The sequence below is a fragment of the Fringilla coelebs genome (assembly GCF_963513975.1).
Source record: "Fringilla coelebs genome assembly, chromosome: 3".
Lineage (NCBI taxonomy): Eukaryota > Metazoa > Chordata > Aves > Passeriformes > Fringillidae > Fringilla > Fringilla coelebs.
In genome coordinates this window covers 5,499,881-5,526,742 of record NC_140030.1, presented here as the reverse complement: position 1 = coordinate 5,526,742, position 26,862 = coordinate 5,499,881, and the positions used below count along the sequence as shown (strand labels likewise).

The following is a 26,862-nucleotide window of genomic DNA, read 5'->3' as shown; positions in this document are numbered from 1 at the left end:
AACTGTGATTTCTTTGCATATGGAAATGGAGTAGGGAGAAGAGCCAAGGGAGCAAGCTGCACTGAGGCACTGGGGAGCATCAGGATATCCAGCCCAGCTTCAAACACAGCTGACTGCCAAGGTCAAACAGCCCATCTGTTCTGACAGCCTGAAACTCTGAACATCCCACATTTATCTCCTTGTACAACCTAAGCACAGCTTCATAGTCCATATGTCTTTTGGGAAAAACCTGGACTTGGGAGCATTTTTTAGGATATGCTTTCAACAAACAGTGAACATGGCAGCAAGAATAGGAAAGCTGAAGGCTTGTAGTATTTAGCCAAGATTAGGTGATGTAAGAGATTAATCCATGAGCCATCAATACTTCATGCTTCTGGTCCATTTCTGCCCTCTCCCAAAAAGTAAAAAATAAAAGAACACCACTTTGATTTAGAAGTACTGGAAACCTCAATTGAAATATGAATTGTTTGGTCAAAGAATTAAGAAGAGAGATGCCATGGAAAAATTATTTAAACATTTTAGAACCACAGTGGATGATTAGAGCTCTAGGAACGTGCTACAGCACACATTTTATAGGGTTTGGGGATGACATTAAATGAAATGGCCGGGCTGAGGTCCAGATCTGACTTGGAAACTCCAGGTGGAGGGAGGAAGTTGAACCTCTGCAGAAGACTGGTGAAGAAGAGGAAGAGCTCCATTTTGGCAAGAGTCTCCCCAGCACAGATCCTCCGCCCTGGAACAAAAGGCAAAAGGACCACAAGAGAATCAGTGAGCTGCTTTTTCAGGGTTGGAAGAAAAAAGCCTCTCTTATCAGCTTTTGACCTGAAAAAGTCAGTGGGAATCCAGAACATTTGAATGTTATGCCCTAGGTATGAATAAAGAACAGTAGATTTTATGTCTTTTGGGTACAAGTTGAGAAAGAGGAATTTTGATCTTCAGAAGTATCCTACCAAAGCCAGCTGGTGAGGGTTTTTTATTTTCCTTTATCTAAATGCTTGAATTTGCAGAGAAATGTGTGGAAATGTAGTCTGAATTCCTTAGCTCCAGTTTTCAATAAAATCTGAATTTTTACTTTATTTTCACCATTTTCTTCTACTTGGCTGAATTTTTGGATCCCAAACTAACAGGTTTAGTCTAGACTTTAGGTCTTTAGTCAACTCATAGGCAATTTTTTATACTAAAATTTGTCAGCAAATTTCCTTGAAGATTCACAAATGCTGGCCAGAGTGGGAGTGAAAAGCAAGGTGGAGGAGATATTCTATGGATATTCAAAAGTGCTGTAAATGTAAATTCTGTCAAATCCAAGAGCTAGTAAGCTGCCTTATTCAGGGCATGATGATTCAAGGCCGGAACTAACAAAAACCTGAACTAAAATTTGGTGTTAACACCCCTATGTGACAAAAAATGGAGAGCTATTGCATGGCTGTGATATGAAAAATGCTCTCCAGGGAACGCCAGACCTGACACTCCCTGGATGTGCTTTCAGCTGGGACATCTAGGCCTAAGTCTGGAAAAGAAGAACTGGGAACTGGAAGTGTCGTAAGTTCTTCTAAAAAGAAAGAAAAAAAATACAGTGTACTGGATGAGTGTGCTGGTGAGTATGATAAGAAAAAATCTTATTCAAAGATCATACAGAGTTAAAAAAATACAAATAAGGTTGATAAAAAAATGGAGAGTGTTGTGGATATGACAGATAAATTAGCCAGAGACTGATGTATGGGAAGTTAAAAAGAGCAATTACAGAGCCTGCAAAGCTCTGTAAGGAGAAATGCCAGAGCAGGAGCAAGGTTGGAATCTCCTACGATTTGGCAAATTGTGTAAATTCAGGTGAATGACACACTCTGGGGAAGCCTTGAAGCGCAAGCCCCTTCTGTCCTTTGATTTTACACAGAATTTGGGGGTTTCTTATATGAAATCTTGACCCAGCTGATATTTTTTGTGACTTTTTCAAAGGGAAATGGAGAAATGAAGGAGGAATGCAGAGAAGCATCTTTGCTTTGTGTTCTGTGTAAATGTAAAAGAGAAAGCACCTGCTGAGAAAGGCATGAAAGCATCTTTCTTCACAAATTTCCCATTGGCATCAAGGAAGTGCTCAGGGTAGAACATGTCTGGTTTCTCCCACTGCGATTTGTCTTTCAGGACTGAGGTCAGTAAAGGGATGATGTAGGTTCCCTGCAAAATAGGACAGTGGAATGAATTCCTGGAAAAATTCAGAAAGAAGAAGTGTTAAAAGAAGCAATCCTGTAGGGATCTCACCTTGGGGATGAAATAGCCTTGGAGGGTGACATCTGCAGCAGTCTCATGAGGCAAATCCAGTGGCAGGATATTGGCATACCTCTGAATTTCATGGATGACAGCATCTGTGTATGGCATCTGAGCTCGGTGCTCGATCCGCGGCGGGTTCGACCCTATCACTTGCTCTATCTCGTCTTGGACCTTTTCTGAAGAAAGAATCAACTCTAAGATGCAAGCACTCATTTACCCCTGAGACACAGTGTGCTTTACTGATGTAAAGTATAATAGATCTGGAGTACAAATCATAAATTCTCCAAAAATCATTTTCCTTTCAGAAATAATGGGAGGTGAACAGGACTAGTGTTTGATTCTTTACCAACAAGAAACCTAAAGACTTTTTTTCTGCCATCTCTTCTCTCTAAAGATCTATGTTCTGTCCAAAGGTTGTCTCGAAAACCCCACTTGACTCCGAACAACCCCGGACCATCAGCTGGAATGGAGATGCCAGACAAAGGCAATCTCAGGTCCCTAAAGCCTCAGTAGAGTTTATTTAACATCTGCACAGGCCTTTGGTTTATTGACAGTTTCTGAGGGAAATCTGGAACAAAATAATTGAGCAACACAGGACAGCTCTTTACTTACTAATTAATGAGATTTCCCTAAGCAGAGGGCCTGGCCTGTATGAACTCTGGTTCTGTTGCTGACCAACCACTGAGATCCCCACTGGGTCTGAATCAGAGGGCACAGAGACAGTAATTGGCTGGAAATCTCAGCTTTTTGTAATTTGGCCTATTAACAGATGTGTTGATCCTCCAGGTTCCTGTTTGGTCACTAATTCCCTGAGTGTAACAGTGTCTATCATTAAACCACTTACTCTGGATTTCAGGGTACTTTAGCATCAGCAGAAAGCCCCAGTTCAGTGTGGTGGAAATGGTCTCAACACCAGCAGTAAACAAATTGCTCACCAAGCTTAGCAAGTTGTCATTATGGAAATACCCATTGGTAGTGGATTTCTCCTGAAAAAAAGTTGTTGAGATAAAAGGATGAAAACTCAAAGCTTTCCATGTGAAAATGCAATTTATGTAGATAAATATTTGCTAAGATATAAATCCTATATTTTAGAAAAGTGTGAAAGACAAGGAAGAGCTTTGGGCTTGTGCCTGGAGGAGAGGGCTGACTCATCTTAGTATTTACTGGGACCATCTGCAAAGGGAGCTGCCTTCCCCATGGGGAAGGTAACCCAGCCGTGTCAGAGACCCCAAATAAGTCCCAGTAAAGCCCAGGTAGTGATTCCATTCTGTAATGTGTTATGTTTTCAAAAGAGCCAGAAGTGCTGGGACAACAGAGAGAGCAGATAAAAAGATACAGCCTTGGTAAATGTATTTATACAGTCTGAAGAAAATAAATAAGGATAAATGTTCATTGATTAAAAGAGGCTGGAATTTCAACAGCATGAAGTATCTGTTCAACTCTACCACTTTGCCATATGTATTTTCTCAAAGACAGCTTCCCTAAAGAAATTCAGCTGTAATTGTAAGGACTGAAAGAAAATTCCAAATGTCTTCATAGAATCATAAGAATCAGCAAGAAAATACTCAGTTACCTCCTGCTGTTTAACCAGGAAGGCATCAATAAAACTTCTTTGGTCATTTTTGTCCAGGTTTTTGAGGTATTCTACAAAAGTAACTCGTAGAAAAGAATGGAATTCATCTCTGTTTCGAAGGATAGCCTTGTTAGCCCTTAGGAGGAATCCAAGGTATGGGAAGATGTTGTATATCTACAAGAGTGGAAGTTAGAGAGAGTTTATCAGCCGGAGCTCTGAAAACACTGCCGAAACAATTTAACAACATTTTGCCTTCTTTGCAGATACAAAGTCAAAAACTTAAGATTAATATCTTGTTTTTAGGAACATGAAAAACGGAGTGGATGAATTATGGTAGAAAATTCATCAAGGACCACCAAATAGATGTAAAAATCTTGTAAAATTACTATTTTTCTGGAATAGTGTAGGTGTCAGGCTCAAACAGCTTCAAGCTGCCACCAGGCAGATGGAAATATTGGCCAGCAACTTTTTTTTATTGTTTTGGCCAGCTCTTCCACTAATTTTTTTTTTTTTTCCAAGACCTAGATAATCATAAATCAATCCAGGGTGTGGCAACATTGCATGCAAATATACGAAGGTATTTTTCACTCACTAGCACTCTTCAAACTCTATCTTAAAAATGTTTTTGAGACTGGGGGCTTGATTGTTGGCTTCATGATTTGCAAACTGTCTCTCGAGGGTTTTTTTTGTCCAAGAAAGTGCTTTGCAAACCAATTATCTCTCAAAGTCTCAGATTTTCCTGTTTAATAGAAGAAACTGATCACCAGTATTGCTATTGGCATGCAGTGGAACAGCAACATAAACATGTGAATCATTACCGTGACCAAAGGTGTCCCAGCAAGCCTCATGTTTTCATTGGTCATATTTACAAGTCTCACAAATCTGGGGTCTTTGTAATCAAATCGTTTTCCAAGCAATATCGACACAATTATATTAGCAACTGCTGCATTAACCATTTTGCTGGCATCAATGGGATTTCCTAGACAAGGAACAAGAGAATTTGTTACATTGTAATAAAGAGATGTAATTTGTAAATGCAAATTTATTATTAAATATTGCTATTTATTTATGATTGATTGCTATCATTGATTATTATCCAATGTCAGAATACCATAGCAAGACACAAAAATGCCAGAGGAGCCAAATTCATCAAACTGGTGTACATTTCCTATAAAGGTCTGAACTTGAGAAGGCTCAAAAGGTCTCTGCATGCTTGGACAAAATCTCAGAGGTAGTGAGGCCCTGGCACAGGCTGCCCAGAGAAGCTGTGGCTGCCCCATTCCTGGAAGTGTTCCAGGCCAGTCTGGACAGGGCTGGGAGCAGCCTGGGTAGGGGAAGGTGTCCCTGCCTATGAAAGAGGGTGGAGCTGGATGAGCTTTAGTGTCTCTTTGAACCAAACCATTCTGTGGCTCTGTGATTCCATGGGTTTGCAGAATGAACAGCCCACCTTTCGGAACCCAGGAAATTCCTATGGCTGCCCTGGAGGACTCAAGCCCCTGCCCGGGGGCTCAGAGACCTTGGCACAGAGCCCAAGACCCCTGTGCCTTTGATCTTCACCCATGGAACAAACAATTACCAACCTTTATATAAAGAATTACAACTCAAGAGAGTTTAAGTAGAAAAATAGTTAGTTAGTCATGGGGTGAAAAATAGATTTTTTGGGGTTTTTAGAATGGGGGTTCAGGAGGCAAGATGGAGGAATCTGGGTGAGTCCAGCCTTTCTCCTTCTTCTTCTTGGCCTCCATCTTCTGCTGTGATGTTGGCACTTTTGGGTTGGTTTAAGGTAGAAACTCACTGTCTAGCATAGGTGATGGGTATTGGGAAGTTATGGTAAATAATGCACACGTAGTTTTTAGTATAAAAAGATAACCCTGCCCCAAGGCAGTCAGTGTGCCTCAACCCGACCTGCCAGACAGACCTCAGCTGGCCAGAGAAAGACTGTTATAAATAAGAAATAATAAACAGCCTTGAGAATGAGAACAGAAGAATCCTGACTCCTTCTTTGAGAACAGAAGAATCCTGACTCCTTCTTTGAGAACAGAAGAATCCTGACTCCTTCTTTGATGGCCAGGCTGGGAAAAAGAAGCTTGTACGTATCTCAGAGTCACTCTGGCCAGCAGAGGTTCTGAGACCCACCCACCTTCGTGGGAGGCGATGGAGTCTGCCAGGTGCCCGTACTCCTCCACGATCCGATCCTCAATGGCCTTTTTGCCCATCCCAAAGTCTCGTAAGGCTGTGAGGGCAAACCTTCTCATCACCTTCCAGTTTTCACCATGGGAAAAAATAACCCCTGAGACCAAGAGAACATTTCAATGGGGCAGAAGATTTTGAATAATTTTGAAGGCATAGAATGGAGCTGTTTAGTAGCAGTCACTTTTAAAACAAATTGCATCCAGATGAGCAAAAACACAGATGTGCCTTAAGTATTTTCAATCCTCAGCAATAGGTTCATTACACAAGCACAGGATAAATATTTAAGGTTTATTTAATCAAATCTTAAGAAGAATATATATCCTCAAAGACACTTTTCACTCAAAGAAAGTGGACATTGGAAGTTCAAGTTCAAAATGCTGATAATCATAGTTTGGAAGAGGAATTGAACTAAGATCTCTGATGACTGCAAGAAAAAATTAAACAGAAAAATACATCTTAAAAAATTAGTTAATGTCTTAAAACCTCCACCATCAATTTTTTTTTTCACTGTAATTCTTATATTATTTAACTGATGACCTCAACTATGGGTTTTTTCTCCAAATTAAAAAAAAAAAAAAGAAAAGTAAGCCTCTATGCAACGATATGATCAAAAGATACAGCTGTTAAAATGTTCACAGAATTATTCCTGAATTTTTCCAAGGATCTTTGGAGACATAAACATTAAATTTTTACACTAAATTAGAATGGAGTTTGGGTGTGAAATTCTTATTTTGAAACCAAATAAATCCACAGTTCTCTATGTGCTACATGCTATCTATTGTCACATTCTGGATTTAAAAGCACTATTCACCTGAATATGATGAGCAACAGTAGAATATTAATTTCAGAAAAGGTTGTTCTGTAATAAGCCCAAAACCCCACAAGTTCAGAACCATATCATGACAGCTAGAAATGCTTTTGTGGCAAGGATGCCCTGTTCTAGATCCTGGAAATGAGTCCCTATCCATTTTATGTTGCTGTAGTTATTTTTAGGGTTATGGTTGTTTTGTTGCCATTGTCAACACTGAATAAGTTGCTAAAATCAATGAAATTGCTCCCTATTTCCAATGCCTTTTGTGATCTCTGATCCAAAGTGTTGTTCCAGCTCCTGCTTTGTCTATAGGGGAAAAAAATAAAAGAGTAGGTCAAGCTGATAAGGAAGAATAAAACCAACTTACCATTTCCTTTGGTCAAATCTTCAAAGACTGGGATTTTAGGTCTCTCTGCAAATGCATCTGCTTGGTTTACAAGAGCTTCCTTCACTGTCTCATAGCCAGAAATCACTACAATTTTCCTGTGCCCCATCTGAACGCTGAAGACTGGACCATATATTTTGGACAGCTGTCAGGCAAAGAGAACAAAGATTTACAACTTTGACTGCCTACAGAGAAATTCATCACCTGTTCCAGTTTCCAGTCCTGCCTCTGGGTTACTCCCATGGTAGGTATTTTCCTGACTGTGGGGAAAGGCACTTGATTTAAAGGATGGGAAAGTGCCAGACATTGTGGTGGATAATGACTAAATGGAACAGTACCTGTAGATAAGTCCTGTAGGGTCTCTTCAAGTCAAACAAAAGAAGGTTTCCAATTATAGGTAATGGTCTTGGACCTGGAGGAAAGTTCTGTCTTCGGCCATTGTTCCAGAAGCCTGCTGTTTTCAGAATGGAGAGAAAAGCCAGGATCAACACTAATACAATGGAAGTGCTGCTGTTCCAGAAACCTGCTGTTTGCAAAATGGAGAGAAAAGCCAGGATGAACACAAAACCAGTGGAAGTGCTGCTCTTCCAGCCCATCTCTATTCAGCCAAGAATTTGCTACAGAAGAGTAAAGAGAAAATGTGGACTCTGGATCTCGGTGCTCCTGAAATAATTGTGCTTCAGAGGCTCTTGTGTTCGTCCATAAACCTCTTTTCCACTGAAGGGTAAGTTTTAATCGCAGCTGGTGACCTGTTCTCTTCCCATGTGCTTCCTAATGAATCCTCGGAAGGGTATGGGGCCATATATATATATATGTATGTTTGCTTACCAATGTGACTGGGTGAGAGTATGGGTCACTGGGCAAGTGTGAAAGTCCAAGAACAGGCATAACTGCAGGTCATCAACCTGACATTTGCTATAAAAGCCATAAATTCTGCACACTGTCCAGGTTACTGATTAATCGTTTTTTGCCTTTACCACAGATATTCTTGATACCCCTGAGAAATCAAAATTCCACTGCCCAGGGGTGTAGTGCAAAGAGATTAATATTTTTTTAAAGTGTGTGATGTATGCACGTGAGACTCACAAGCTGATTCATTCCTAATGAACCTGTTTTTGCAGAGCTAAGACAGTACTCACATACTTAGTGTGAGAATCTCTGTTCAGTTCTTCACACATAACCCAGTTGCAGGACTCTAATAAATCTATCAGCCTGACAGTCTGTTATTTTTCTCAAGGTTTGCGGGTTTGAGGAAACAGGACTCCTTTCCTGTTTTCAGATTGTGTAATTGTTCTCTCCCATGCTTCCCAGGGCTTTTCACAAAACTGTTTATGGCTGGCATAACTTTGATTCCATTGAATTCATTGGGAACTTGAAATCACAGAATCACAGATTTATTGAGGTTGGACGGGACTCTGGCATTTGTCTGGTTCAATCCCCCTTTCAAGCTGGGGCACCAAAAGCCACTTGCCCCAGCCTGTGTCCAGACAGGTTTTGAATATCTCCAAGGACCTAAAAAATTATATGACCCTAAGGAGAAAGACTCCACATCTCCTGGACAACCTGTGCCAGTGCTTAGTCACTCTCACAATGTGAAAGTGTTTCCTCATGTTCAGAGGGAGGCTCCTGTGTTTCAGTGTGTGCCCATGGCCTCTGGTCCTGGCACTGGGCACACACTGAGGACAGTCTGTCTCTGACACATTTGATCCTCCCCCCAGTGTTTATACTGATAAGATCCTGCTGAGCCTTCTCTCCTCTAGGCTGAACTCCCACCTCTCTGTGTTTCCTCGTGTAAGAGATCATTCCAGCACCTTTGTGGCCCTTTGCTGGACTCTCTCCAGTCTGTCCATATCTCTTTGGTACTGGGAATCCCAGAACTGGACACAGCACTGGGAAAAGATGTCCTCTGTTGGCTGAGGAAAGGGGGCTGAGGTACAGCCTAACTCAGGTGTCTCAGAGAGTGAACAGCAGAGGAGGAGGTGTTGAAAGAAGCCAAGGGGAAGACTGGACAGAAAAGTTGAGTCACAGCCCACAGAAAAGTGTTTGGAAGAGTTTTCCAGCAGCAATCTTGAACATACGTTGCATGTGGCCTTGAGGCCAGAACCTGAAGGTTGTGTGAGGTGCAGTGCCTTAAGGCTGAGCCCCTTGTCCTTCTCTCCCAAAAGTGTCAGGGTCCCTGCAGAGACTTGGCCAGAGGCAGAGGAGAGGAGGGAATGGGGGAATTCTCCAGGGGCCCTGCAGAGACCTAGAGGAAAAGAACCCTGGCACATGGCTGGGAGCTTGGGAGGAGGGCTTGAGCAAGGCTGGGAGAAGGGCTTGAGCAAACCTGAGAGTGGGGCTTGAGCAAACCTGGGAGAGGGGCTTGAGCAAGGCTGGGAGAGGAACTTGAGCAAACCTGGGAGAGGGGCTTGAGCAAACCTGGGAGAGGGGCTTGAGAAAGGCTGGGAGAGGAACTTGAGCAAACCTGGGAGAGGGGCTTGAGCAAGGCTGGGAGAGGGGCTTGAGCAAACCTGAGAGAGGGGCTTGAGCAAGGCTGGGAGAGGGGCTTGAGCAAACCTGAGAGAGGGGCTTGAGCAAGGCTGCTCTTGGCCTGGCTCACCCTGAGGCTGCTGCTGATCCCTGGGGCTCCAGAGGAGAGGTCAGGACATTTCCCCTACTTGGAAGATATCCTGGAAGAAGTCCAGGGCTAGTGTCCATCTGTGCTAAAGTTTGCCTGATTCTACTTGACTTTTCCAAAGTAGGTAAAAAGGCACTGTATGTGTCAAGTTTTCCACATATATCTGGAATTTAACCAATAACAAGGAACTGAGAGGAAGCTGAAAGGTAAACAGTTTGCAGGAGGCTTAGAAGAACAGGAAGAGCTTTCCTTTGGCAAGAGGAGACATATTTTGTTATATATATTTTGAGAAAAGGTTGATGCCAGTAAGAGAGGAAGAAGACATCCCCAAGAAATGTTAAATAAATACAGTTGGTCATCTGATCATTCAATTAATGCATTTATTCAGCAGCAGATTTGGGCACAAATGTTAACAGAAATTTTGTAAGCAAATATTCAGCCAATGGCTTTCAAATACATTATCTTTTCAGTATGAATGAAATACAAAGATACTGCTCTGACAGAGGTAGGAATGGAGAACTATCCAACAGCCTTCAAAGCTATGGTCACCCACTGGTACTCTGAAAAGGGCTGACTAGTAAGCTTGACCTTTAGTTGGTTTAAAGTAAGTTTGACCTTTAGTTAGTTTAGAGAAGATGTCATTGAAGTTTTACTTATTAAGAAAAAAACCCACAAAAACATAAAAAAACCCCACTCCACCAATGCCTTATTTAAACACTTAATGTAAAAAAAAAATCAAAGTGAGAACAAAGGTAAGACACGAAGAGTGTTGAGTGGTTGTTGGAAGGAATAAAACATTGCCAGTCTTTTATGAGAAAGAAAAGAAATGCTGATGATCATGAGCCTCAAATTTAGGGTAGTTGTACTTTAACTTTTGTTTACTTTTCAGTCCCATCCCTTAAGCTCATCCTTTGCTCCATGTCTTGTTTAACTCCTTGCTTTCCTTTCCTGCCAGTGCAAGGCTTCCTCGTGGAAGAACAAAAAGGTTTTTTAGTAAAATAATTTTAGCTTTTGTCTTTTAAGCATCCAGTCATGTATTACACAGAAGTTGTAACTAATTATTAGTGAAGCTCTTCTGATTCAAGGTATTCAAAGATTTGATTAATTGGGAAATAACCAACCAAAGAAAACACCCTAAGCCAAAGAACCTAATGCCACTGGCATCTGCAATGTGGATGTGAGCAATAAGGGTGAAGAAACCTTTGGAGAAAAAAGTTGTATACTCAAAGGGCACAGTCACGTGGAAAAAAAGTACTATTTATAGCTCTGGTAAAGGAAAGGGATTCCTTACTCCGTACTCTGTTTTTTGAGAGACAGAGAGAAACAAGTTGTATACTTCAAGGGCTCGGTCACATGGAAAAAAATAGCATTTAAAGCTCTGGTAAAACCAGGGATTCATCTCCTTACTCTGGTTTTTGAGAGACCCTAAGGGACTGATTTCTCTAGGGGAGGAATCTTCTGAAAAAGAAATTTGGGGACAATGAATACTGAGAGGATGAGGGTATGGATTACTATGGAAAGATTATAAGGAGAACTGGAAAACAAACATGTATGGATAATTTTTTCCCTTTTGGATTTTAAAAGAACCCCTAAATGTTATTATTGAAGGCATCCATCACCAGGGAACATTTAGGTTGGATATTAGGAAAAAATTCTTCACTGGAAGAGTGGTTAAACACTGGAACAGGCTCCCCAGGGAAGCAGGGGTGTCACCTTCCCTGGAAGTGTTCAAGAAGTGAGTGGAGATGACATTCTCAATGTGGTTTACTGGCCATGGTGATAATCCATCCAAGGTTGGACTTGATGATCTCAGAAGTGTTTTCCAACATTAAGAATTCTATAATTCAAAGATTTACTGCCAGTGAGTGATGCTTTCTAACTCAAGTATTCCTGTGTGGTCAGCACTCAAAACTAGTGAAATAATCTCACCTCACCTGCTTTAAGGTGAGTGAAAGACCCTCTAAACTCCCAAGCAGGAATTTGAGGGGTGAAGTCAATGCATTGAAGATAAGATTTTTACAGGCTGTCCAGAGATGGAATCTTTTTCATGTACTTCAACACTTAATAAATTCTGCACAAAATACTTCTAAAATTTTTACGAATGCAATATTTACATTGTTAATTGCTTCCCCAATTTTTACAAAAATGAATGTGTGACAGCTTTGAGAGGATAAAGGTCATCTTACAGCCAACAAGGTAGAAGAGTCAGTCATTGCACATCTGCAAAAGAGCTTATCTGAACTGAAGTGTGATACAACAAATGTTTTTTTATTCATGGACAGAAATCTGACATATCTAGCAGTATACAGCAGGTATAACATAGGGACAGCCCTACCTAGTATCTTTCTAAAGATTTTCGTGGAAAAATACATCAGTAGAAATTAAAACGTATTTGTTATTTCATACGAGAGGAGTTTTCCCCTTAAGTCTGATAAGTAAGACTTGAAATAAGATCCTAGTATTTAAAAAAAAGGTTGAAAGTTCACCCTCTTTGGCCTGTTATTTAGACATCAGCATCAGCTTTCCATGAATGATGGATTGAGTCACTGTGTTCCTTCTGCTTGATTTCCACTTCCCATCCATTGTCTCTCAATGGATTATCCCATGCACAAAGGCACCTCATGGAGTTCCTTCAGCTACCTCAATTTTTGTCTCTGGACTGAGCAGCCTCTGTCACCACTTCTCCAATGAAGTTAATTTCCCTTAATTTAGCTTCAGTTTTCTTCTTTTTGCTTTCACTTCTTTTAGGAGAAAGTGACTTCAGAGTCAGTGGCTCGCCCCATGGAAGTTCTCTGCTGAGACTTCTGCAGGATGAACATAATTTCTTTCCAACCAGTTCCAAACAATTCATGTTTTTCTGGAGCTGGCATTAGTTCAGGGTATATTTCTTGCCATTGTAAATCAAAGGAGACTCCGATGAAGGGGTGAGAGAATGATGCATCTGACTCCATGGTCAGAAGGCTAAAGAATGACTTTATTATACTATACTATGTACATTTCATCTAAACTGGATCTGCCATGCACTCAGAAATGCACTCATCTCTGACTCTCTCGTGACTGTCCCGTGACAGTCCCACACACTCACACTTCTTGGCCCTGATAGGCCAAGGGAACAAAACATCCTCATTTTGGGTAAACAGTCTCCATATTGCATTCTACTTTAGCACAACACAGGCACAGCAAGCGAGATAAGAATTGTGTTTTCCTTCTTCTCTGCTTGTGTCAGGGCTTCTCACTGCTCAGAGGGCATGTGAATACCACTGTTAACATTGCTGCAATACACTCATTACTGTTGAATAGAATAAGACCTATTATGCAATCACTTGGTTTTCATAGCTCCTACTCAGTTTCCTTATTATGTCCTTGAAACTAACTAAATCTATGACAATAAATAAATAGATCTATGACAATAATGAATTTTTTACAATTTCACTTTCTTTTCCCTTTCAATAAACATATTAACAATGAATCTTGATACTCATATTGCCTTATCAATCACTATATTATGTGCTTTGCCATAAGAATTATTTCAACATTTTGCTTCCTGCCATAATCAAGCATCAAAATACAGCATTGGAAAACAGGACAACACACTTTCTCAAAAATTTAAGCTGGGGTACTCTGGTGAAAAGTTTGTTCTAATCCATATAAAAAATATCAATCAATTTCTTTTTGATTACCCCTATGCAGTTGAAGGATGTAACTCAGAAATCTCTCAGTCAAATATATTGTCCTGTAATAATTTTGAAACCCAAAGTTTACAACAGCTACATTGTTGTCAGTGACAACAAAAGATGAAATATAAATAATTTTAAAGAGCAATTTGTGGTGCCTTTTTATGATGAACAAATATATTAGAAGAACCTAATTTATTCACCTGAGTTTGGCATAATGACTAAGTTATCTAAAATCAAGCTTGTTTTCTTTTACAAAAATATACCTATCTTCAGCTTTTTCTTGAAAATCTGGTGTGGTTGGGACAATAGTTGGATGTTGTTTCATTGCTTCTTAGCATTAGAAACAGAAAAGAGCATCATTAGGACAAATACTGCAGATTAATTATTTTTCTACATGGCAGCTTCAAATCTGCTGTGCTCATCACGGTGGCTGGAGTGAATTTCAGGCATCATCTCCTCCTCTGGAACCTGCCATGAAAAACAAAGAAGAACTCAGTTAAGGATATATAGATTTGCTTTTGCCATAAAATAAAACTAAAATGTGCTGAGAATGTAATTCTATTTGTATATATTATATGTCTGTTTATTAACATTGACACAGCCTGACATGAGCCATCAATTCTGGATACTAAGGGGTGAACTCAGGGTTTCCTTCATAGAAAAAGGTGTTTAATTTATTGAAAAAAAAAAAGAATAAAATTTCCTTTAGCTTCACATTTTATTTACAAGGAATGTATATTATATATTCTTCCCTTGCCTTTTTTGGGCTTGTCCTGGCATAAAACAATAAAGTTCAGGTTGCCTAAATTAAGAATATGTCATCAGTCTCTGATAAGGAAGAGGATACCTGATACAGTGAGCACATAAGAAAGAGATAAAGGCCTCCACTGTGATATCAATTTGTTGTCTCTCTTTCTGCTTTTTGTTCAAGTTGATTCCAATGAAAAAGGCATGATTACCTAAGAAGGCTAAAAACTATCCTGAAGGTGGCCTGGCCTTGATAAATTCACTCTCTGAGGTAGAGCAGGTTTTTTGAATTTTGAAGAGGCAGCCTTTCTCACACATGTGTGCAAACCCCAAAGCCCAGGAGAGCGGGGCTGCAGTGGCTGTACATCCTCCAATATAATGAAAATAAAAGGAGTTGTGTCTTACCTCCCAGTAAGCAGAGTCATCAAAGCAGTTCTGGTCAGATACTTGTCCCAAGAAGGGGATCTTTAGAATAGCACCTGCAGGAAAACCAGCATCAGAGGTTTAAAAAATGAAGAAAATGACCAAATGAATGTCCCTCAGTTGTGCCCTAGACATCCAGATAAGTTTCTGACTGATTTCTGCATCTACAGAAATGCCCAACCATCCTGGGACATCAGGTCAATTATTCTGAGAGATGATGCAGATTTCTTCATACAAACATAAATAAGAGCATAAATAAGAGCTTGCTTTTAATTGACCTGATGATTTCTGACCAAAATTTTCAGTTTCAGCCTGCTTTTCTGTTTGTTTTTTTTGTAAGTATTCACAAACACATGGAAATGTGTGACAGCTCATTGAGTAGGTTTTGACCTCAGACTAGTTTCTGTTCAGAATTTACAGGGTCCGAATCTGGAGAAGAATTCCTTCCAGAACAACACCTTGTTATTCCTATAGGTATAAAACTCAGTATCTTTGGAGCATGTATTCAGTAAGATACATAGAATAACAGAATCATAGAAACATTTAAGTTGGAAAAAAACTCCCAGATCGTCAGGTCCAATCCTAGACCAAACACCATTGTTGTCAACCAGACCAGAGCCCTGAGTGGCACATTCACTCACTCCTTGGACACCTCCAGGGATGGGGACTCCACCACCTCCCAGGGAAACCCCTTCCAATGCCTGACCACCATTTCAGTGAAGAAATTCTTCCTGACAAACCTGAGCTTCATTTGAAGACAAAAACATTGGAAAACTGTTTTTGAGTTTCTGGCATCGGGACCCATTATTTCAAGTTTGTATTATTCACACAAAATTGTTTAGGTTCTCTATGGAGAAACCTCTAAATTCACAGTGTTTTTTGTCACTATAATCATCACACTGACCTGTGAGTGCTCCTCCCACAATTGCAATTGCAAGTGTACTTCCCAGGGCAGCAGCCTGCATGGCAGGAGTAAGCACGTGACCATTCCTGAAAAGGGTGGAAAACCAAACCATTGCCCATCAAAAAATTGTGACACTTTGAGACTGATGATCAGTCTTACAACTTGTACTTGCTGCATGCTGGACAAGGTGACTGATAGGAAAATATCCTAGAATATTTATGGTTGGAAAAGATCTCCAAGAACATTGAGTCCCACAAATCCTGCCATTGCTGTATGTAAGATGGAACTCATGACTTTAATTTAACTTTCTTTTAGGCTACAGATGAAAACAAATTCTTTGAGAAGGTTGTTAATGTCCTGTAAGTCATTAGAGAATACTCTCTGTTGTCAAAACAGCCAGCATTTTATCTTTCTGGAGTCTTAGGAGATAGTGGAAAAAAGCCATTTTGCCTTTTTTTCTTAAATCTTAAAAATACCAACAGTGTAATTTTCGAGTAATAATAAAGGTTTTTCTATGTTTGAATGGTTCAGTGTGTTGTTTCTTTATGATGTTTTAATTTATTTCTTTTTCTTTGAGCTTTTGATCTGTAACAAGCTTGGCATTTAAACAGTGTGTTAAAGGCAGGAGATCAAGAAGAACCCAAATTAAATGAGAATACAATGCCTGGCATCAAATAAATGATGCATTTCTGAAAAAACGTCATAATTAGATTTAAAGACTTTCGCAAATTAGAATAGACCTTCAAAAATCAAAAAACTTTCTCTCTTCTCTCTATAACTCACCTAATTTCCATTTTTATTGCAGTCACTACGATGCCAGCAATACCCCCCAGAATTCCAGGTAAACCATGTAAGTTATGAACTCCACAGGTATCTTGAATTTTCAACTTGGATGCCATCACAGGCTGAAATGAGAGGAAATAGGAAGCTTAGAGTGAGTTTATAGTTTTCCATGATCTCTAGATGGATATGCAAAAGAAAGAGCAGGAGTACAAGAATTAAATAATTCATAATAAAGTCACCATTACCTGGATTTACTGTATCTATCCTCCCTTTGTAGCAAACCAAGGGAGCTCCAGGAAAGCCAAAGAGAAATAAAAAAAATGGGAGCAGAGCTGGGTCCCCAATACTTACAGTCAGGAACTGGAACCCAAGGACAGAGACAATTCCAGCAATGACCCCAATGAACATGGCAGAAAAAGGGTGGATTTCCAGGTCAGCACAGGTACCCACTGCTACTCCTCCTGCCAGGGTGGCATTTTGAATGAGAACCTGCAGAGGGGACACAGAGTGAGGCAGAGGTGGCACATGAGGAGCAGGGGTTTGTTTTAGGGCTGAGTGCCTCTGAGGGCTCTCTTGCACTTGCTGGGCTCAGACAAATATCTGCAGCTGCTGGAAAGGAGTGGGTGGAAGCTGAGCTGGATTTTAGGGCAAAGGGATAGAAGCTGGTTTGGTTTTGTCTGTTGTGCAGATGCACTGAGATTTCCAGGGAATGGCTCATTTCCTTGAGACGCCTGTTGTAATAAGGAAACTCAAATAGGAACGTTGGAATAAGATTCAAAACTCCACCTGAACACTGGACTAATGTCTCTGTGGTCCAGCAGGTTCTGTGAACAAGAGAGAATTATCACAGAATCATTAAGGCTGGAAGAGACCTTTTAGATTAATTAATCCAACTATTAAACCAGTAAAACCAACATGTTCCCACTCCACTACACTGCTTTCCAACCCTTTCTGTGAAGAGATTTCTCCTAATATCCAGTCTAAACCTGCCCTGATGCAACTTGAGGCTCATGCTGTCATTTGGTATTTGAAGAAGAGACCAAGCCCCACCTGGCTGAACCTTTCCTCCCCAGGGAGTTGTAGAGAGAAGATCCTCCCTGAGCCTCCTTTTCTTTTAAGCCCTCCCAGCTCTCTCAGCCACTTCTCACCAGACTTTATAGGTTTCACAAGTACAATAGCTCTAATTCTGGCCATAGTATGGGGAAAGGCTCCAGATGGCCTGGACAGATAGATGGACACTGAGAATCTGCCTGCTCATCCTTATTGGAGAGGGTTGACTCGATTTAACAAGGGTTATGATGTGATTCTTACCATGCTGAATTTGCCTCTTTTATCCACCAAGCTGGAGAGGGCGAATGTTACGATGGTGCAGGCAGCCAAGGAGTAGTAAGTGTTGATAATTGCTATTACCTGGGCTTCTGCAATGGCAGAGTTAAAACTGGGCCAAAAAAGCCAAAGGAACAGGGTACCTGCATGAACAGAAGTCAAAACAAAGCAAAAGCTGTTTAGTAACAAGGGCAAATACATCAGAGCTACAAAGAAATGAGGATGATGATTAATGAGAAAGAAGGAATGGCCAAAATTCTGGAGGAAATAATAGAATATGCAGAAGCTTTTGACCCTGGCAGCAGGGATTTTGACACATGGTGTCTTGTCAAGTCTTACTGGGAGGCATTAATGATCCCTTGTCATTCCCCACTCACTGTCAGAGCTCACCCCCACTGTGAAACCCCAGCCAGAGCAGGAGGCACAGGCAACACAGTTCACATGCAAATCCTTTATCATCTATCAATACAGCTGAAAGTTTGAGCTGGTGAATTGCTCTATGAACAGTTCTCATGGACAGACAGAGATATGGTTTCTGACATTCATTACCATGACCCAACTCAATCCTTTTAATTATGGACAATTACTTTGGAAATACTGCTGAAAAGCACAAGATTTAACAGAAAGGAAGTCACCACTAATGCACAGTGAAAACACATATTTTATTTGATCTTTCCATCCTTGGAAGCAAGGAAAAACTGTAAAAATATGTGTGCTACTGAAAATATGGTGCATGCATGAGAGTAAAAGGAATTTTCCCCCAGAAGTGTACTTGGGAAAATTAATGTAGTATAATAAATAATAGGTAATCAGAAAAAAATAGGGATGGGGGACAGATGAACAGCTCTCGATATTACTTCACTTACCAATCATGGCAAACAGGTCTGAGTGATAGGTGGATTCATCATTTTCATGTTTGTTTGCCAGACCAGGACGGTACAAGACAAAAGCTGCAGCCAAACCAAAATAAGCTCCAAAAGCATGGATAGTCATCGAAGCTCCAACATCTGTGGCCTGTAACAGGGACCCAAAATAATGCCAGAGATTTTATACAGCATAAAGACAAGGGTCTGATGAATGAGAAGTCTGGAGGACTTAAGGGTTTCATTCTGTGGTAGAAATCAGAGCCTAGCATAAGCAAACTGGAAGTATTAAAAAGTGAAAGCATTTGTTATAAAGAGAAAACAATGATTACTAAGTAGTTGTACCTTGAATACTTTGGTGACTAGATGTTCATTGCATGCAAACATGGTGATCTCCAGAAGAGTCAGGATCAGCATCTGAATGGGACTTGTTTTCCCCAGGAGTGCTCCAAATGAAATCAAAGCAGTTGCTGTACTGAAGTCTGCATTTATCATGCTGAAGTTAAGAAAAAGAAAACAAAAACAAAAACCCAAACCACAGAAATTAAAGAAAATCAGTTTAAAAGCTGTTTAATATCCAACATGCCGTTAAAATGATATCATTAAAATTATAGAGCTTTAACTCTTCAGATTCAAAATTATCAAGCTCATCTTTGTGGATAAAAATGAAATCAAACCTTTCCAGATGGATTTGTAAGGAGCTTACCAGCTAGTGAAGAGTAAGTGTAGAAGGTTTCCTCCTGCTTACACCATACATGGGCTTAGCTGGTTGGAATTATGATGAAAAGGCAGATGAGAAGTGCAGGGATGTCATGGAATCACAGAATCATTTAGGTTGGAAAAGGTCTCTAAGACCATTTTACCCAGCACTGCCAAGTCCACCACTAAACCATGCCCTCAGTGCCACATCTGCAGTGTTTTGAAACACTTCCAGGGCTGATGACTCCACAGCTTCCCCTGGGCAGCCTGCTCCAATGCCTGACCGCCCTTTCTGTGAAGAGATTTTTCCTAATATCCAACCAAACCTCCCTTGGTGTGATTTCTTCTTGCCACTTCGGGCGATTTCTTCTTGTCCTGCCGCTCATTTGTGCAGAGTGAGCAGAGCCTGACCCCCCCCTGGCTGTCCCCTCCTGTCAGGAGTTGTGCTGAGCCACAAGGTCCCCCCTGAGCCTCCTTTTCTCCAGGCTGAGCCCCTTTCCAGCTTCTTCAGCCACTCCTCCTCAGACCTGTGCTCCAGACTCTTCTCCAGCTCCTTTGCCCTCTAGACATGTTCCAGCCCCTCAATTTCCAGCTCTGACTGCCACCTAGGCTTCAAAGATGACAGTGAGGTCTGTGGCCAGATGGTTTCTATAATCCTGGAAGCCTTGCACACCTGTCTGTCTCTGTGCACCATCTTTGCATGAGCTTTCAGGCAGGACCAGTGTTAATATGTTTTGGGGATTGGCAAAGGTAAAAAACCCAGAAATTGATCAAAACCATAGAGCACAGAGAGGCACTAACCTGTGGGTCCCTCTAAAGATGCCTGCCTGTAAGCATTAGGAAGCTACTTGTACCATTCCTGCTTTCCCCTCTGTAATGTTCTGATGCTGTTAATTTCAAAAGTGTTTACAAGTTGTCCCAGAAAACAGAACTGCAGATGTGGAAAACACTCTGAGACCTTGGTAGAGGCAGGACAGGTGAATAGGAGGGGCATTAAATGTGCTTAGAGATGTTGCCCATGAGGTCTCTTATTCTGTGATTGGTGCTCAGACCCTGCTGATGATAACCATGGAAATCATTCCTTGAGAAGCAAGAGGAAACCTTGAGAGTGCACAGACATGCTGCTCCAGCCTTGCTTCTGTGACCCCGTGTGTCATGGAAAGACAGATCCTTCCATGCCTGCTGGGTGCAGGATGTGCTGTGCTGCTGCTGGGAATCTTCCAGCCTCCACAGCTTCAGAGATTCAAAGCAATGTCTCTACAGGACCCACCCCTCCCACACACAAGGCAGCACCTCAAATTTCTTCACAAACTTTGGCCCAGGGGTGCCCCCTCAGAGGTGAAGGGCAGGAGGATGTGGAGAGGGGCACAGCAAGGCTTAATGAAATTCAGGTCAACCTGAATAACCCCATAGATGTTGTGGTTTATGGTTCTCCTGGTATCTTTAGGGATAGAAATATCAGTTTTTGTGAATTCATGCATACCTTTCGATGTTAACAGAAATTTTCCCTCTTTCCATATGCCAAAATCCTTGCATCAGGATTCCCCACTGGAGACCGAAGGCGGCAATGAGCATGTTGAAACCAACACTGCTGAATCCATATTTCTTCAGAAAGGTCATCAGGAAACCAAATCCAACAAATATCATCACATGGACATCCTGAAAGTCTGAAGGAAAAATACATCTCTGTAGAGACTGTGAAGAGTGACTGAGAAGAGTGAAAATGTGGGCACAAAGGCAGCTTGAGCAGGGAAGAGTTCCAAACTCCAGACATGCATGTGATCCATTCTTCCCACTTCAGGACCAGTCTACCAGCTGAAAACGGAATGTCTGGAAAATGCCACACCTAATTATTGATTGTATTGATTCCTATATCATTATGGAAAACCACTGGAGCTCTATAATTGCAAATTTACCTGTGTCTGGCACTGTCCTTTCTTTGTGAAGCTACCTGGAACACCATCGCAGCTTCATGTCCTTACAGAGAAGTTTTGTTCCCCTTCCAATCAAGGTGGTCAGAGCAGTGTGTTCTGACTAACTCCAAAATGGTACGTGGGATTTGTTTGGGTGAGTGCTAATCCAGTGCAAAGGAATCCTTGGGATCCCTAAAAATTACTGTCTGAGACATTGACCTTTTTACATGCATAAAAGAAAAGTTAATTGTAAGGCTAAGATTAAATTAACAAATTAATATAGGTAATCAGTACACTATTAGTCTTCCTTCAAATATTAGGTTGTTTTTTGAAATTTGAATTTTGTTAAAATATGGTTAGTTCTTTTTCTACTTTTTAAAGTTATTACTTAAATTTTGTTTTTTTTATGGTTTTAATACAAACTGATTCTATCACCACAGCATGGATACTTTATATTTTAAATTATTATTTCACTTTTAAAGTTTGCTTTAAGATTTAATTGACTCTAAAACCAGACAGGTTTGAGTCCTGTAATTGCAACTTTTTTCTGATTTCACTATTACTAAGAACCTCCAGTATAGAGAGACCGTTTTTAAAAAATTGTATTTCATTGCTCTTGCATGCCAATGAGCCTGGAAAACTTGAGCTGGTTAGTGTAACATTTGGCTTGAGGTTGCAATTGCCATTACTTGAAGTATTCCTCAGTTTTGCATTACCAGGCTTGGCCAAAAGAGGGCCCAGGAGTATAAGAATTTACTGGGGATTCCTAATAAACTCTTTTATATCTGCAGTGTCATATTCCAGCCCTGCCCTAGCACTGAAATAGCAGCAAGAGCTTTTACTCTGCATTTAAGAAACAGCATCATTGGTTGGCTGGGGATTAGATGATGAACTTTAAGTTCCCTTCCAACCCAGGCCATTCTGTGATTCTATAGAAATGCAGGTGGTTCACAAACACCTCCAACCCTTTTGCTTCCTCTTCAGGCTGGACATTTTAAAGCTGTCTGGACTTATTCACACAAATGGTTTAAAGTCCTGGTTAGAACTAGGTTAATTCATGGGTGTTGAGGACAAATTCCTTCTAGTTTAGCCTGTACCTTGAACTTCAACCATCTTTTATTCATGATTTTAAAGAGTAGGTCTGGATTGACTTCAAATGATGAAGAAAAGAGATGATTTGAAGTGAAATGTTTCAGTAACTAGTTGTGTTTGACAAAGCATAGCACTTCTGGGTGAGAGGAAAATAAAGATTGGGAAAACCCTCCAGCAGATCCCGGACAAAGCCACTACACAGAATTCTGCAAGGCTGGCCAAGACCAGCATATTACCTCCACTGCAAGGTGGTCAGTCTCAACACAAAGATGCTTGTGACATACTCTAAAACTGACCTTGCTTGGCCTAGAGTTGTAAACCACAGAACCCTGAACAAGAGGGATGCATAAGTTTTCTTAAGCCATGAGTCATGGGTGCTCACAGGACAATGCAAACAGGATGCCAACACAAAAGAAATCCTCTTGCAGTGCTTGAAGAACCATTCCACCCCTCCCTTTGTTCTCCCATTCCAGTGGCACAACAGACCTGAAACTGTCCATCCAATTTGCCATGCCAGTTCTTGTATCCACCAGAAATAAATAAAATGCAAAGATACACTTTGGGAATGATCTCAGCTCAGCCCTCCTTACCTAAGTGCAAAGCTATGCTGATCCTCCACTATTATGTTCATTTTTCTTCTGTCCAAGCCACGGAAGCAGCTTGAATTCATGGTGCTGAGGTGTCCAAGGCGTATAAAATCAGGCCTTGCACTGTGGTACTGAGAATATAATTTACCTCCTGGATGAAAGAACTAAATCTCTGAGGTAGAGCTGGGTCAACATCCTAAGGCATAGCATAGGAAGCAGTTTGAAACCTTCATTTTAGGGGCTCAAGGGAAGTCCTGGCTCAAGATACTTCCTAATACACCTATACAACCATAGCATTAAATTTCTGCAAAGTCCTCAGGCAAATGGAAACATTTTTGTTTCCACTTTGTACAGGGGAATTTGAGAGTAAGGTGTCCTAAAAGTGAAAATATAGGTTTTGTGACAATCTACTTTTATTCCCATCCTTTATTGGAAATGACCTCTGTGAGGCCAGCATCTGAAAATTCAACATGACATCAGTGGTGTTGGCTTGGTTTATGTATCTACTGGTAATCTGAACAGCCTGGCCAAAAGAAATATATGTTCTTCTCTCTAAAACACCATTCCCACCTTAGAGTAGTCCCTTATCCATGCTATTCCTAAAGCCATGCCTGGCAGGAGGTCAAGGGGGCAGTTTGCAGGAGCCCAAGCCATCCCAGAAGGCTGCTGACAGGTCAATAGTGTGGGCAGCCAAGGGACAAGTGTGCAGGAATGACACAATCATACACTGCCTGAGTAGGGAGGCATAGGAGACAGCAGGAAATTCCTCACACACTTTTTAGACACTGATATTAATGAAGAAATAAGCATAGGTGATCTCCAACTGGGTAGGTTACATTTGAAGATCTATATTGTAGTGTTAGTACAATTACCTCTGCTCTCAAATTATTCATGTGGGTTTGGGCATAGGCCAACAATCACCTCCTGGGTGACAGTGGACCAAGAGTAATTCCCAATGTTCTGTCTAGACCAGACCACCTAATTTAGGAACTTGGATAGTTCAATACAGTTGGGATAGTTTAATATGGCACCAGCTAACAGAGCTGCATTTGTTCAGCCTGGAGAAGAGAAGACTCTGGGGAGACCTAAAAGCACCTTCTAGTACTTAAAGGGGGCTTATAAAAAAGTGGTAGAGTGACTTCTTAAATGAGCAGATAAAGATAGGACAAGAGGGAACAGTTTTAAATGAAAAGAGGAGAGATTTATATTGGGTATTAGGAAGAAATTCTTCTCTGTGACAGTGGTGAGACCCTGGCACAGGTTTCACGGAGAAGCTGTGGCTGTTCCATCCCTGGAAGTGTCCAAGGCCAGGCTGGATGGGGCTTGGAGCAACCTGGGATAGTGGAAGGTGTCCCTGCCCATGGCAGGGGATTGAAATGAGATCATTTTTAAGGTCCCTTCCAACCCAAACTTTCCTTTGGCTCTATGAACATCAATGACATGACCAAACTCTCACGGAGAGAGGGCACAGCCCAGGGTGCCACATGTCAGTGGAGCTAACCTAAATGTGAGTAATTAGCCTCTGATGTCCACCAGCAGACTTGCCTCTGGAGCTGAGTAATGCCCTCATTTGCTGTTCTCTGACCCAGACAATGCTCTTTGTGAGAATACATAACACATCATTACTCCAACCTGATTCCACATGCCCCTGTAACAGCCACTGTAAGGACAGTTAGGCTGAGAGAAAAAGAGTGTTCAAAATTACAAAATTACATTCAAAATTACACTGGTGCTACCTGCAGGCAGGGAGTTCTGTACTCTGATCCCCATCAAGCACATTGCAATCAGGGCTATAAGTCATTGAGGCCTCAGAGCCAAAACACTGAATAACAAACCTTCAATACTGCCAGGAAAACACAGCTTGCAGCTCTGCAAACTGTGTTTTCTGTTAATTCACAATAATCTTTGCATGAGAGAAGTAACTACTCCTCAGGCCAAGAGCTATTTCTGATCTTCACCAAGTGTTTGCAGAGCAACAAATCAACAGAAACATTTTCAGGCTAAACCATTGCTCCCTAATGGAGCCACTGCTTTGGAAGATAGCAGGGGGTTATCCACCTTGTCACCAGCACTATGGCCCTTTTGGGAGTCCAGGTTTCACAAACATTTTATAGCAATGATGCATATGCAGCTCAGTTTCCATGTTCTCATAAGACACCTTTTCCAAACCCGAATGGTAGCAATGAAATGTTCTATTAATTTTAATTATTTAATACATTAATAATAACAGAAGGTCAGGCAAGAAACACCCCCATCTGTCTCTGGAAAATGCTGGACTCTTTCAAAGCAATACACAGTTCTCGAACTCTTAACTAGAACTGTGCAAACACTAGAACTATTTCTCAGGCTCTTCTCTCAAAGAAAAGTAAACTTCTCAGCAGTGAGGTACTTGCAGAATTTTATATCTGCTCAATTTGGATTTGTGTTTGAAGCCTACTGCTTTCACACCTCAGAAAAATGTGTTTGCCCCAAAACAAAACTTTCTTTTCCATCTTTATCAGAAGGTCTCATAAGTTATTCAGAAATCTTGCTAAGGATCAGTTTAAAGAAATTTCAGCTTCTATAGATCTTAGACAGAAATACTTACGTGGGTATAACTCTTTGGAATGATCTGGGTCATAATCCACAAATATCCCAAACAAAACAATGACAATCACTTCCAGAAGAAGCGCCAGGATGGAGAACTTGAACTTCATGTTGTTGTCAAAGTCTGGAGGCATTGCTGGAGAGCAGGTGGCTGTGAGAGCTTGATAATGGGTGTTTGCCTTCAGAGGAGCTGGCTAATTCCGTGGATCTGGGTGATATAGTAAAAAAAAAAAAAAAGAAACAGAGACGTGAACACAGCGTCCCACCCACTATGGGAGGGAAAAAGTGCAGGTCAATATAGTGATTTCCATTTCCCAGGGTGCTTCTGTGTCTGAAATACTGGATTGCAGGTAGGGTTTTTGTCCAGTTTGTAATACAAACCAGTTCATTCAGCCACAGGCGTACTTCTCACGGCCTATATGTATTTTAAAAAGGAAATAGCCTTTAAGAAAATCTCACAGAGCCTGGTTTGCTGCACATAGTAAGGAGTAGTGACTTTCAATTGTGTTGCCTGTAGTCAATAATATTTTCAAGTTGTAGCTCTTCTTCCAAAAAGTAAATAATTTTGCATTGCAAACATGGAAAATCACCTCTCTTTGTATAGGCTGTGATAAGCAAAGAGAATCTCTTTCAACAATCTGAATACATTTTTTTTTTATTTTACAGTGAAGGACTCATTCTCAGAACACAAGTTCTTTTTGTTAACTTTTATTTTAAAAAGGAAATTATTGCACTTATTTAAATGCAAAAATGATATTCATAGCTCTTAAAAAGGAAAGCTGCAATTACTAAAAAGAGGAATTTGAAGAGACCAACTCCATTTTTCATTTTTAATGATTGCTTTTTTAAACATTTCTCTTAGCTCAGACAATGGAAATAGGTCAGAGACCAAATCTATTACACGGTTTAAAAAGTTAAATTTGTAAACTTTCTCACAAATGGAGGAGAAAATGAAATTTCACATAGTTTACTGTTGGATGATGTCTCACTCTTGAGAGTCTAATTGCTTCTCTAATATAAAGATAGAATTAGACCATTATCCAAACTAAGTTCAAAGTTCTCACAGCTTTTTCTCCCTGAAAATGAGTCTTTGCATTTGGAAGAAAAACCAAAGCATTTAGCAAGAAAACTCTTGCCCATCACATAATCAAGCCTGCAAGTGGCAAAGCTAAAATAAGCACATATGTGTTTTTTCCTTCATAGCAACTGTATTCCATTTGAGCAGCTCAAAGAGAGGAAGCAGAGCTTTGTTGAAAAGCTATCACTCATCCTTACTGCACCCCAGGATTGGACACACAGCCAGCTTTGATTGTGAGGACCTGTGAGCTCCTACATTTGCTCAGGAGATGATTAAAAAAGGACAAACTCACGAGCAAAGCTAATTGGATTTTTTTTTACTCATAGCTCAGCCACGAATA

The 26,862-nt window shown here is 40.7% G+C and overlaps 2 protein-coding genes across 2 annotated transcripts; both read right to left on the bottom strand.

Annotated features, from left to right (window-relative positions):
- Window positions 1-312: 312 nt before the first annotated feature.
- LOC311152414 (cytochrome P450 2K4-like) lies at window positions 313-7,823 on the bottom strand (the record flags this gene model as incomplete). Its single annotated transcript, XM_084203500.1, has 9 exons — window positions 313-733; window positions 2,031-2,172; window positions 2,257-2,441; window positions 3,110-3,251; window positions 3,839-4,012; window positions 4,657-4,817; window positions 5,979-6,128; window positions 7,210-7,372; window positions 7,566-7,823. 9 exons carry the CDS (start codon window positions 7,821-7,823, stop codon window positions 546-548), a joined length of 1,563 nt encoding a protein of 520 aa, XP_084059626.1. The 3' UTR covers window positions 313-545.
- Window positions 7,824-12,148: 4,325 nt separating this feature from the next.
- Window positions 12,149-25,599, bottom strand: RHAG (Rh associated glycoprotein). The gene is made up of 10 exons (XM_084201727.1): window positions 25,446-25,599; window positions 20,750-20,933; window positions 18,913-19,063; window positions 18,571-18,718; window positions 17,690-17,847; window positions 16,730-16,867; window positions 16,379-16,500; window positions 15,596-15,681; window positions 14,674-14,747; window positions 12,149-13,989 (listed from the first exon to the last, which is right to left on the bottom strand). The coding sequence occupies exons 1-10, from the start codon at window positions 25,576-25,578 to the stop codon at window positions 13,912-13,914; spliced, it is 1,272 nt and encodes a 423-aa protein (XP_084057853.1). The 5' UTR covers window positions 25,579-25,599; the 3' UTR covers window positions 12,149-13,911.
- Between the last annotated feature and the right edge of the window lie 1,263 nt (window positions 25,600-26,862).

Bases quoted from the DNA above. Each gene is read 5' to 3' on its own strand.
- RHAG (XM_084201727.1), bottom strand. From the start codon at position 25,578: ATGCCTCCAGACTTTGACAACAACATGAAGTTCAAGTTCTCCATCCTG. The intron at 14,748-15,595 runs GTCAGTGTGATG...GTTTTCCTGCAG, and splicing joins TGTGGGAGGAGCACTCACAG to GTGCTATTCTAAAGATCCCC. The intron at 13,990-14,673 runs GTAAGACACAAC...TTTTCATGGCAG, and splicing joins ATGACTCTGCTTACTGGGAG to GTTCCAGAGGAGGAGATGAT.